Source organism: Rhinolophus hipposideros (genome assembly GCF_964194185.1).
Source record: "Rhinolophus hipposideros genome assembly, chromosome: 20".
NCBI lineage: Eukaryota > Metazoa > Chordata > Mammalia > Chiroptera > Rhinolophidae > Rhinolophus > Rhinolophus hipposideros.
In genome coordinates, this window is record NC_138066.1 from 39,118,869 (window position 1) to 39,132,308 (window position 13,440).

The 13,440-nt window shown below is 37.3% G+C and overlaps 1 protein-coding gene across 3 annotated transcripts in view; it reads right to left on the reverse strand.

The window, feature by feature from the left end:
- Positions 1–13,440, reverse strand: part of NSF (N-ethylmaleimide sensitive factor, vesicle fusing ATPase) — a gene marked incomplete at its 3' end in the record, with an annotated part of 126,819 nt that overhangs the window by 104,469 nt on the left and 8,910 nt on the right. For all 3 annotated transcript variants that reach the window (XM_081027499.1, XM_081027498.1, XM_081027500.1), the window contains exons 2-3: positions 4,116–4,201; positions 2,149–2,248 (exon numbers count right to left, since the gene is read on the reverse strand). In XM_081027499.1, coding sequence (XP_080883625.1) covers positions 2,149–2,248; positions 4,116–4,201 — 186 coding nt within the window. The remainder of the gene's footprint in view (positions 1–2,148; positions 2,249–4,115; positions 4,202–13,440) is intronic.

Here is a 13,440-nt window from a genome sequence, read left to right on the forward strand (position 1 = left end):
CCTAGTAGGATATTTCAGTGCCCTAAATGTACTATGGTCAGTTATACTGTTTGTTACAGTAGCACAAAAAGAAACATACTCTAGTCATAAAAACTAAATTAAAATGGGTCTGATAATCTCTACTGGAACCCAAGAAGGGATTCAAATCATTAGGTGGTCACGACTCATCTTTGTGTACTAGCCAAAGGATTTTCAGGCATTTGCAACCAGCCTTTAGCTTCTCCTCGGGTCCTGACTGGTTACATTGGCAATAATGGATAGAGGCAGGCCAGATTGTGTTTAGGTAGGAATTCGGGACTGGCTTGGTATATTCAAAATTAGTAATTACTGTAACACTCCAAAGAACAGTGAAAAAATAATCTTTGGCTGAAAATAATTTTTGGCTGAAAATCAATAGGTTGTTTACTCATCTGAACATTGTGGGTTTTGTGGTAGATAGTTAAGAGGATGCTGAATTTTAAAAATGGGCAACATCAAGTGCTCTCCCTTCCCGTTTTCTCACCAGACGTCACTTACCCCTCCTCTCTGCCCATCACACCCCTCTTCTGTATTATCCCATCCCACTTGCAGCCAACCTGAAATTCAGCAGCATGCTGGTTAAGCCCAGACTTGGGTCACAGAGCAGCCTCAGTTAGATTCTGTAGTTCAATCCCAGAGACAACCTCAAAGGATGATAATAATACTATCAATTGTATGGAGTTGTTTTGAGAACTGAATGAGCGAACACATGCAAAAGTACTTAGAATCGTATATGGCTTATAGTAAGGTAATTGGGGAAATTCTTTTTAATAGCAAGAAGACAAGGAGAAATAGTCAGAAACCCCATTTCTGACCACCAGAATCCCAGATGGAGCTCAGGGAAAGTTGGCAAACCCTGGAATATCCCAAACCTTTGATCCACAGAAACAAATGTGAAAAGTAGTCCTGATGATGGAGAGGCATTCAAACAGAGAAAAGGGAAATGGTGAGTGAAGATTTCCCATCATTTTGAGAGCTTCAAGAGATCTTTAATAGTTCCCCCAAAACCGAGTGTTTGATTGATCTCTTTCCCTAAACCTCCAGGGGAGTAAATCAGTGCTTATTAGCATATTAGAGGAGGTAGGGGTAGTATTTACAATTGGACTTTGGAATCAGCAGCACAGGTGAGCTGATAAGGGGGAAAGACAAGTACTTGTGTGCTCCCAGGTTATGTATTATGTGCCTGGGGCAGTGCTAGGCACGCTTCCCTCCACAGAATTCACCAACAGCTAAGAATGTAACCATCATCCTTCCAGTCCCTACAGGAGCCCAGCTAGTTAGGTTGCACCGGGATAACAACGACTCATCTCATATTCTTTAGTCTGACATAACTGCATTTTAAAAAATCACTAAGAATTTTTCCAAGTAAATGTTATTTTTATATCTTTTCTGTGACCCTGGGAGTTAACATTAAAATAGCTTGACACCTTATCTGATAGCTACCTGATATTGCTGCGGAATTTTTAAAAATTAGAAAAAAAAATCAAGACAATAAAAGGCAGACACAGTAAAATTGGCAATTAAGAATATATCTTTAGGGGCCGGCTCGGTGGCTCAGGCGATTGGAGCTCTGTGCTCCTAACTCCAAAGGCTGCTGGTTCGATTCCCACATGGGCCAGTGGGCTCTCAACCACAAGGTTGCCAGTTCAATTCCTGGAGTCCCACAAAGGATGGTGGGCAGTGCCCCCTGCAACTAAAATTGAACACGGCACCTTGAGCTGAGCTGCCGCTGAGCTCTCGGGTGGCTCAGTTGGTTGGAATGTGTCCTCTCAACCACAGGGTTGCCGGTTTGACTCTCACAAGGGATGGTGGGCTGCGCCCCCTGCAACTGGAAACGACAACTGGACCTGGAGCTGAGCTGTGCCCTCCACAACTAAGACTGAAAGGACAACAACTTGACTTGGAAAAAAGGCCTGGAAGTACACACTGTTCCCCAATAAAGTCCTGTTCCCCTTCCCCAATGGAATCTTAAAAAAAAAAAAAAATGTATATATCTTTAAATTCCATATATTACCTAGATGTTTTTCTTCAATGTGAATCAATACAGTTATAGGGTGATGCTTGCTTTAAATGAATTGATTCTTCTATGACTTTCAAGAATAGAAGAGAAACAATGAACATCTGTGTTACCTGGGGTAAGCTGAATGCAATGCTCCCTGGAACCACTGACGGGTGGGTCCTCAGGGTAAAGGTGTATCTGTGGCTGGGAGAGGTCCTCACAATCACGTGCCTAAAGACAGAAACAAAGTCAGTCCTTCCTGTCAAAAAGCTGAACACCACAATTGCCAAACGTGTTCATTTCCAACAACAGAGGCTGGATATGCACCAGGGAGAAACAAGGCATATGTAAGAGTCCTGAAGGAACAGGACCACAAATTTCATTTCCAAAAAATGTTAGCAATTCAACATGTTGTCTAGGCATAAGGAGTACCTTTAGGCCAAACACACATCAAGCAGAATCAGGACCAAGTTCAAGAGAGTACACACTCGTACCATCCAAAATATCAACTTTATTACATTTCCAGTTTACATAAAACTGATGACAGTGATTTAGAGCCCTTAATATTAAGTAAAACTTAAATGAATTTCCTCTCCCGAGAATTATTTCACATCCTAAATAGAATAAAGAGAGGAGAACCAAAGATAGAAGAGCCAGGATATAACAGTCAAAAAAAAAGTTAGTTTTTAGGACTAGTCTTTAAATCTCTCTGCAGACTCCCTCACAACAGGTTGAAAAGGTAATAATCTGTAAAATTCAAAAGATGGTAAAAATAAAATTTTTTCATAAAATATATCAGCTTTCATACAGATATCAATAATTACTATTTCAAAGCATTTTGTGCTAATTCACCCTGCTCAGAAATTACCCATAAATAGATATCAGCTCATGATAATCTCTTACACCAAGAAACTACCAAGAACTGTAAGATAGAAGCTTCAGACTATTAGGCAATAGCGTTCTTTTTTAAAATTATCTTTTAGAATGCTATACTTTTTAAGTAGTAATGATTAATGTTTCTATACATATCATTTTGCCACTAGAATACAAGTTCCTTTTATCTACTATATTTTAAGTAACTCCATCATGAGTATAGTGAACATTTGACATATGTAAAAGAATTCCATAAACAAATTCTCACACTGATTATCTACACTTCACTTTATATGTAGAAAGTTCTATGTTCCAATTAGCATCAGAGAATTTTTAGGACTGAAAACAATATTAATACAATCACATAGTATAGACCCTTACACTGAAGCTGAAAACCAAAAATGATGAGCAATCCTAACTCGGTGAAACTCATGTATTTCAGATTGCTTTAAAGAAAACAAAAAGAGAGAGAGGCTCAGCTCAGTTAAAATCCTGCTTCTTTGTTCCTTATTGCTCTGGTTTGCCTTGTGGTACAGCTCCTTATCTCCTTACCTCTACCAACCTCAGAACCACGTGGATGGCACTGAACTTGATAGCAGGGTCTTCGGAAGTTCCGGCAGTGGGTGACATGAGTCAGTTAAAATAAGTGACAATGCAAAATGCTTGTGAAGATTCTACATTCGTTGTGCAACTTCCAATTGTCATGTCTTTTAGATTATCATAGTAGTAGTGGTCAAAATAGCTAATATTGATTGAGGACTTATTAATGTGCAAAGTACTGTCCTAAGTGCTTTATTTGTATAACTATCTTCACAACTACCCTGAGGAAGATACCATCCCCATTTTACAGATTAGGGCATAGAAACAGAGATGGCAAATAACTTATCCATGGTGTCACCCAGTCTGTAGACAGAGCCAGAATCCAAATTTAGACAATCTGAATCAGAGCCAAAAACCCAATGATTGCATTATATGATTCATATAACCAGTTGCTAAAAAGTAAGTTATATGTAAAAAGCTATGTATGATTTTAAAAACATTACAGTTATCAAAATTTAACACAGTAAAGACTGATATACATAAGTCTTACTCATCTCTTTCATTTTCGAACTCAGCAAGGGGAATAATAAAATATTATTCCCAAGTTTACTAAAAAATAAGGGCTCTCTAGAAGTCTCTAAAATACCACCTCGCAGGTTAGAAGAGAACAAAGTCAGAGACTCACTGGCCAGACTGGAAATCTTTCTCATTCACAACTGCACAGTTGGTTAAAGATAATTCATCCGTGGGACATCGCGCAGCTTGCATACTCTATGAAAATCAATAATTAGGAAAATAAAATTCAGTCATCTTTTACAACCGTAAAGAACAGTTTACACCTTCCTGTCCTCTATTCCTCATCACCTGTTGCACACATCTGTTGTTTTTGACTCCCAGCATCCCTTCCTTTGTGATAATAGCAAGCCCTTCATTTGGGAAGCTGTTCCCTCCCCATTCCAGAGGCTTTGGTGGGCACGCCAATCACAGCACCTGGACAACTGCAGAGTCCCATTCCACCCGGGGGATCCTATGTAGACAGGTAATAAGAGAACACAGGCATTCTGTCTTGCCTCCCCACTACATGGAGGGAGGCTTTCTGCTCTAAAAGAGAATAAAATTATCACAGAGAAAGCAAAGGTAACAGAGACACAAAGAGACACCTTGAAACACAGACCCCACAACGAGTTTTAAGACCTTGAGTCCTAAATATTGGTTATGAGCCAGTAAATTCTCTTTTTTGCTCAAGCTTATTTGAGTTGGGTTTCCATCTCTCAAAGAAAAGAATTTTGACGGATTCAAGCACAATAAGGTAAATTCAGTAAGTTGGGTAAAGTGTATCATGGAAAGTATCTTTTTACAAGAGACCCCAAGTGGCTATGAATCATATCTCCTATAGATTGAGAAAACCATCTTCCAAACATCTCCCAACAAAGATAATTACAGGGTATATCTTTTTAAAAAAGCAATTAACAACCTTTTTGATCAACAGCAACTAGTAAAACATTCCTTCATATAATGCATTTAACCAATAACCCTTCTACCACCCTCTAGGGTTTCCTAGTTAGTAAAACATGACAGTCACAGTTTGTTTATGACTAAAGTTCTCATTCTTTAAATCTCAAGCCAAAGCTGATTCTTCTTAGTCTCCCGAATACAAATTTATAGAGGAAAATAAATTACTTTTGGCTGTGCTTTTGTTTTAATTAAAAGACTAGTTTCAATACAGTTACCCCAGTTGTTTGGAGCAGTGATCTGTAAAGTGGGATATGTGCACCTGAAGGGTTTGCAAGATAATCCAAGCACCAAAATAAACCAAATTTAGAAACAGACCTCTGAATAGGTGTATCGCAGAATATTACACTGAGAGTTTAAAGAATAATGAAGCATCACCTTGCTTTCTGTCTTAATAAAAGGAAAATGAGAATATATTTTTCATCTTTAGCTCATCCTTTATTTCTATTTGTATACATTTAACTATGTACATAAACTATTAGCATATGTTATAAATAAATATGTGTATATACTGGGGATACATAAAACATTTGTTACTTATGGGATTCATGATAAACTATTTGGAATCATTATTTAGAACATGAAATGAATAAAGTCTGGGTCATAAGTTTGCTTTCTGAACGAGACAGTATTTTTGCCCACGGTCAGTTTGACCAGCCATCTGACAAAACTGAGCTTTTTAGTTTCCCTACAAGCTTCTTTCTTTTACAGTAGTCCCCCTCCTTATCCATCTTTCCACCATATTAGTTATCCACGGTCAACCACAGTCCGAAAATATTAAATGGAAAATTCCAGAAATAAACAATTCATAAGTTTTAAATTGCATGCCATTTTGAGTAGTGTGAAGAAATCTCATGCCACCCGCTGTCCCGCCCCAGATGTAAATCATTCCCTTTGTCCAGCGTCTCCACACTGTATATCCCTCCCGCTCATTAGACATCTAGCAGCCGTCTCGGTTATCAGATAGGTTATCAGAGAGAGAAAGACCACATTCACATACATTTTATTATAGTTTATTACAATTGTTCTATTTTATGATTAGTTACTGTTGTTAATCTCTTCCTGTGCCTAATTTATAAATTAAACTTTATTACAGGTGCATATGTATAAGAAAAAACATACTATATATAGGGTTCGGTACTATCTGCTATTTCAGGCATCCACTGGGAGTTCTTGGAACATATCCTCTGTGAATGAGGGGGGGACCACTGTATATTCTTCCCTCTTCCCCAACTAGGAGCCCCTTGCCTGCCAACTCCTATTCACTTTACAATTCTCAGCTCAGACATTACTTCTTCTAGAAGACATTCCTAGACACCTTACCCTCCCGACTAAACTGACAAAACAAACTTCAAGTGGAAGCACCTGACTGTATTTTTATTTTATTGTCTGTTTATATGTTTGCATTGCATAAAAGACAGTAAACTTCTCAAGGACTAAGACTATATCTTGCACCAGTTTTTGGTTTTCAAGGTTAGTATCGGGCCTGGAATGCAGTGAGTGCTCATCAAACATTTGTCGAATAAATGAACTCTGGGTCAATACAAATCTATCTCAACCGCAGAATAAGTCAAAGAACATGCATACAAAGGACATTTCAAGCTTATTTAGGAAGTGCCATAATTAAAATTATCTAATAGTTCAAAATTACACAGAACTGATACAGCTAAAGTGACTTTTTAAAATTATAAAACGCTGTTAACCTTTTTATTTATAAACTTGTTTACATGTCAAAGAGGTGGTGCCCTTCAAGAGAGAGTGAAAAAATCTTTAGAAGTCATCTGGCTAGCCAACTAAAGCAGATGCTGTGAGCAAAAGGGTTCCCTACTGGACTCTAGAAGCATCTGTGTTTTTATGGTAAGCCAAGCAGGCTATCTCATTTTTCTCATCAAAATATAAGTCCCTATAAATAGTAGCTCTTTACTTACCACAGGAAAATTCCACCGTTTTTCTGACACTGACCTTGCCTCTAGGAAACAATAAAAAAAGCCCAGCCACTGTAACCAGGTAGCTATTAAGAAATGAAAATACAAAACTGATGGGCAATTTTATATAAATGTAGTAATGTGAGTAACCAGAACATTTAGCTGTCTGAAGCCTGTAAAAATGTTTTCATAAACAACTTGAAATATAAAAAATTTTTCATTGCTGCTCGAAAAGTACGAAAATCTCAACAAATCTTTAAAGGCAACTTCAGTGAAATTATATCATTGCCTTCAAAGTGCAGAAAGAGAATTTGCTTCCCTCCATAAAAAAAACTGGGGGCATTTAACCAGGATTCCTCTGGGTAACATTATACAGTTTTTGAATTTAAATAACATACTTTCATCCAAAGGTCCACTTTAAAAATTGGATTGTTTAAGTCTATGGGTTATTGTTTACCAAAGAATTTAGGTAAAATAAACAGGGCAAAATAAACAGAGAAAAACAAAGCGTGCAGTCGCTGACTAAAAGGGCTCATTAGCAGTAACTGGCCCTTACCCTAACTAACTAACTACAACACTCGGATTCACTGGTTCTTCCTCTGTGACGCTTTGGGCCTTGGTTACCTCTCTCAATATTGTAAGGGTAGCACGAACTCCAAATTAACCTATAAGTTTAATATAATTATAAGCAAAATCCCAATGGGTCTCTCGTACATTTGATCTAAACTGCAACTGGCAAAGCAAATACAGCAGGGGAAATGGGAGGAAATTTTTTTTTTTTTAATTTGTGAAAGTAGTCAAGAAAAATTTCACAAAGAGTGAGGGTGACTGGCTCTACTAGACGTAAAAGTGTGCCATAGACCATAATTAAAACTATGTGGTATTGCTACAGAAACAAACAGCTCAGTGGAGTACAACAAACCATCCAGAAATAGAACCAGATACGCATGAGAACTTAATACAGTATATGAGATTTATAGTGAGCGGGGGAAAGCTGAAATGGTGTTGAGAAACTTACTATCCATTTGGTGGTTGGGGAGGGTGTTAATAATAATAGCTAATATGTTTTGAGAGCTTATTATGTGCCAAGCACCGTTTTAAGAGCTTTAGAGCAGAAAGCATCCCAACCCACAATTCTCTTTCCTATTGCCAAAACCTAAATAACATTATTTGCCTCATTCTAGTTAACATTCTGAATAGTGCATACTTAGGAGCGAAGACTAGTCTAATTTTAAGGTGACTAGATTGAAGATTCCATGTTTTCATCCTACAGCCATCTCTAATTTGATTCAAGCACATAACGCAGCTCCATTTCACCACATTCAAGAACCACGACATTCTCTTCCGAACCTTACAGAAGCATCTCAAAGCATGTATCTCAAATGTATCGGGGGTAGAGTCCTTCAACTGTAGGTTTGATCCCAACCTATCTATCCAGCCTTTGCTCTTTCCATCTTGAGTCACTACCAGTGAGCCTCTCTTCCCAAAGGCATGTCCAAGCCTCTCAGTGACTTAAAAAGCAAAAATCCCTTAACTCTACTGTTACCTCAGATTATCAACCTTTTCTCTGTTCGCTTCCCAATCAAATTTCACAAGTCCACTTTCTCATCCTACAGCAATCTTCTTCAACCATCCTTTGAGATTTTCCCCAGCAACCACTTGATGGTCATCGCTGACTCCCAAGTTGCCAACGACATTGTAACTGCCCAATTTAGTGGTGTCTCTCTCTCCTCAGCGTTCACTCTCGTTTCTCTTGCTGTCCTCCTCATCTCCGTTAATACCATCGTTATCCTTTCAAGTCGCTCAAATTCCCAATTTCAGGGTCATTCTTTACTTCACCACCTAACCCACCCAACACACACAATTGGGGGGCAAGACCTATTAATTCTATCTCTACACTTGCATTTGATTGCTCCCTTTCATCCTCACAACTGCTAATCTAGTTCAGCCCACATCATCTCTCCCCAAAACAAAACAAAACAAAACAAAACAAAAACAACAACCTAATTAGTTTCCCTGACTCTAATTTCCCTTCTCCAATTCAGTCTTCCCTCTGGCGCCAGACATGACCTAAAACTAAAAATGTGATTTCTAAATAATAAAACCCAAACTCCTTAGCATGATACTTATACCCACTTATGCAGGCCTATCCTCGTTTTTCTGAGTCATCTACCTCAATGTCCCACCCTGACGCCGGGTACTCCATATTCCAGCTCCAAGCCTTTGTTCACACTGTTCCTTTTGCCTGTATTTCCTATTCCAAACCCCTTCCACCTATGAAAATCTTACCCATCTTGCAAAGCCAAGTTTATGAAACTCTCTGGTCCCTAGTAAGACTGAGTATCTCCTATATCTCCTTTATTTGTGCTTCTTCAGCAGTTTTATCACCAGCTGTCTTACACTATTTAGTTGAGTACCATGATTCTAAGCTCTGATAACACCTGTGCCATCCAATGAATATGCAATATGTTAGTTAAACTTTTTATTAGCATTTTTTGAGATATACTTCTGCTATGGTCTGAATGTCTGTGTCTCCCCAAAATTCATATGTTGAAAACTTATGAAAATTTAATCCCCAAGGTGGTGTTAGGAGGTGGGGTCTTTGAAAGGTGATTAGGTCATGAGGCAGAGCCCTCAGGAATCGGTTTAGTGCCCTTAAAAAAGAGTCCCCAGAGAGCTAGCTCACCCCTTCCACCGCGTGAGGACACAGCGAGAAGTCTGCGACCCAAAAGAGGGCCCTCAGTCAACCATGCTGACATCTTCATCTTGGACTTCTGCCCTCCAGAACTGTGAGATACATTTCTGTTGTTTATAAGCAACCCAGTTCAAGTATTTTGTTATAGGAGCGTGACTAGACTGAGACAACTTCTATAACATAAAATTCACCATTACAAAGTATACACTCCAGTGCCCTCTAGTATATTCACTATGTAGAGCAATCATCACACTATCGAATTCTAGAACATTTCCCGCACTCTGAAAAGAAACCCTGTACCTATTAGCAATTAGTCCCAATACTCACCTCCCTTCCTCCCCTGGCAACCGCTAGTCTACTGTCTGGATTTGTCTATTCTGGGCATTCCATATAAACAGAAACACACAATCTGCTGTCTTTGTGACTGGCTTCTTTCACATAGCACAATGCTTTCAAGACCATCTATGTTGTAACATATGACAGTACTTCACTCCTTTTTATGGTTGGCTTATATTCCATTGCATGGATGGATATATCACGTGTATTTATCTATTCACCAGCTGATGGACACTGGCTATTCCCACTCTTGGCTATTATGAATAATGATGCTATGAATATCCATGTACAAGTTTATGCATGAACATATATTTTTCAACTCACTTGGTTATATACCCAGGAGTAGAATTGTTGGGGCCTTATGTTTAACTTTTTGAAGAACTACCAAACTGTTTTCCACAATGGCTGCACCATTTTACATCCCCACCAGCAGTGTCTGAGGGGTCCAATTTCTCCACATCACCACCACTTTTTTTTTAAACTATAGCATCCTAGTGGGTGTCAAGTTGTATCTCATTGTGGTTTTGATTTGCATTTCCCTAATGACTATGATATTGAGCACCTTTTAACGTGCTATGGGTCATCTCTTTTTTGGAGAAATGTCTATTCAAATCCTTTGGCCATTTTAAAATCAGGTTGTCTTTTTATTGTTGAGTTTTTTACATATGTAAGGATTCTTTACATATTCTGGATACTAGACCCTTAGCAGACACACGATTTGCAAATATTCTCTCATTCTGTATGTTGTCTTCACTTTCTCGATAGTGTCGTTTGATACATGCAAGTTTAAAATTTTGATGAAGTCCAATATATTTTTTTCTTTGATTGCTTGTGCTTTTTGTGTCATCTCTTAAAAAAAATCAGTTTAATCCAATGTTTTCACCTATGTTTCCTTCTAAGAATTTTATAATTTAGATTTTTGATCCATTCTGAGTTAATTTTGTATATGGTGTGAGGTAGGGGTTCAAATTTATTCTTTTGCATATAGATATCCAGTTGTTCTGGTATCATTTGTTAAAAATACTATTCTTTCCTCATGGAATATTCTTGGCACCCTTGTTGAAAATCCATTGACTGATAAGAGTATGGGTTTATTTCTGAACTCCCAGTTCTATCCCATTGGTTTATATGATTACCCTTATGCCTCTATCACATTGTCTTGTTTCCTCCACCTCTGTAGTCAGTGTTGTAATCAGGAAGTGTGTCCTTCAATTTTGTTCTTTTTTTTCAAGGCTGTTGTGGCTAAAAATAGCTTTGCAACGCTCTCTGAATTGTAGGACCAACTTGTCCATTTCTGGAAAAAGGCAGTTGGAATTTTGAGAGGATTTTATTACATTTATAGATCAAGTTGGGGAGTATGGCTACATTAATAATATTAAATCTTCCAGTCCATGAACACAAGATGTTTTCCATTTATTTAGATCTTTAATTTCTTTCGGCATGTTTTATAGTTTTCAGTATACAAGTCTTATACTTCTTTTGGTTAACTTTATTCATAAGTATTCTATTCTTTTGATGCTATTGCAAATGAAATTGTTTTCTTAATTTCATTTTCAGGCATTTGTTGCTAGTGTATGGAAATGCAACTGATTTTTGTATATTGATCTTGTATCCTGTAACTTTGCTGGATTCATTTATTAGCTCTAATAGTTTTTCTTTTTTTTGGTAAATTCTTTAGGATTTTCTACATATAAGATCATGTCATCCACAAACAGAATGCCTTTTCAATCTGAATGCCTTTCTTCTTCTTTTTCTTGCTTAACTGCCCTATCTAGAACCTCCAATATAGTAATGAACTGAAGTGGTGAGAGCAGACATCCTCATCTCGTTCTTGATCTTAGAGAGGAGAGCATTCAGTGTTCACTAGTAAGTATGATGCTTAACTTGCTCCAATTCATAACTTGCTCTGAGAATCTAACAAGAAAAGATCTGTGAGGGTGTTTTCAAAACTGTAAAATACCATTCAAGATATTTTTATTTAGTACCTTAGTGTTCTTACTCTGAAAAGTTTACTCCAAATGTTAAAAAGATCAAAACAATGCTTGTGAGTCTCTTTTTTAAAAAAATTCCCAGCATCCTGATGAAGGTTTGGCACTTGCGTTCTTTTGAAGGGAGAAGAATCTTTGGAAAACGAATTAGAACAAAGATCCAAGGTCTAGAGCCTCTCCTTAGTCCCTGTGGACTCTTCCCTTAGCAAGACTCAAGGCATTCAGGAAAGCAGAAAGTAGAAATACAAGACCGGCAAGAAGCAAGAGGCAGCATGGTACAAAGGAAAGAACACAAGATTTAATGCAACAAATTAGCTGTGATTCCAGTTGTTCAGAAGCAAAAAAAAAAAAAAGACACCTAAAAATATTACATGTAACGAACTTCACATCTTCAAAGCTACAAAACCTACTGACTTCCAGCCGTAAGTCTGCACTATACTTATCTAAATTGAGGATGTTCATCTGAGTCACTATAATTAAACATAATATGCTAATAATTCATAATGTAAGTGCTTATAGTATTGAGAGGTTTCTCATTTAATTTAATAAATTCAGCTTGATAATAAATATAAGCACAATATTATGGTATTATTTATATTTTTATTTAGAAATAATTGTTTACCAATAATTGAGTCAAAAATTGGCTATTGGAAGGTAAAAAGGAATTACTAACCTACTCTGTTTAACGGAATGAGTATTTAATATCTATCTATAATGCCCAGGCACTGTGCTCTGTGCATATACTCAGTTAACAACCAAGCCCAGACTACTTTTATATTTCTTGAATACTGAATAAGAATAAAATATAAAATATACGTAAGCTATAAAACACCATGAAATAAATACCATGTAGCTACCACCCAGTTTAAGAAAAAAAAACATAACCATTTCTTTAAATCAACTGTTTATTAAAGAAAAACATACATACAGGAAAGTGCATACATTATAAATTTGGCTCCAGAATTTCTAAAAAGTAAACACACCCAAGATAACCAACACCCCGTTGCAGAAAGAGAACATCACCAGCATTCCACACTGAGCACCCCACCGCCCCCCCAGGTCACTAGCCCTTCACTCCCAACCACAGATAACCGCTACCTTGTTTCTATCCCCAAAGATAGAAACCATAGATTAGTTTTGCCTGTTTTTGAAAACTTTATATGAGTGGAATCCTACAGCATGTATTATTTTGTGTCTGACTTCTACCCTCAATATTATGAGTGTGAGACCCATCCATGTTGTTGCGTGTAACAATAGTTCATTCATTTTCATTGCTTCTTATAGTATATAATTATATGAACATACCACAATTATGTATTCATTTAACTTGTTTTTAGTTTTTAATTATGAATACTGTTGCTATTAACATGTTTGTACATGTCTTTTGAATAATATACGAGTATGTATGCATTTCTAAAGAATATATTCTCACCACCCTTCGCAGCCTCCAGTAGAATTGCTAGGTCATAGGCATACATGACATATGTTCGCTTTAGGGAATTTTGCCTAATGTGTATAGTGTAGTGTTTTGATATAAGTATACTTTGTGTAATC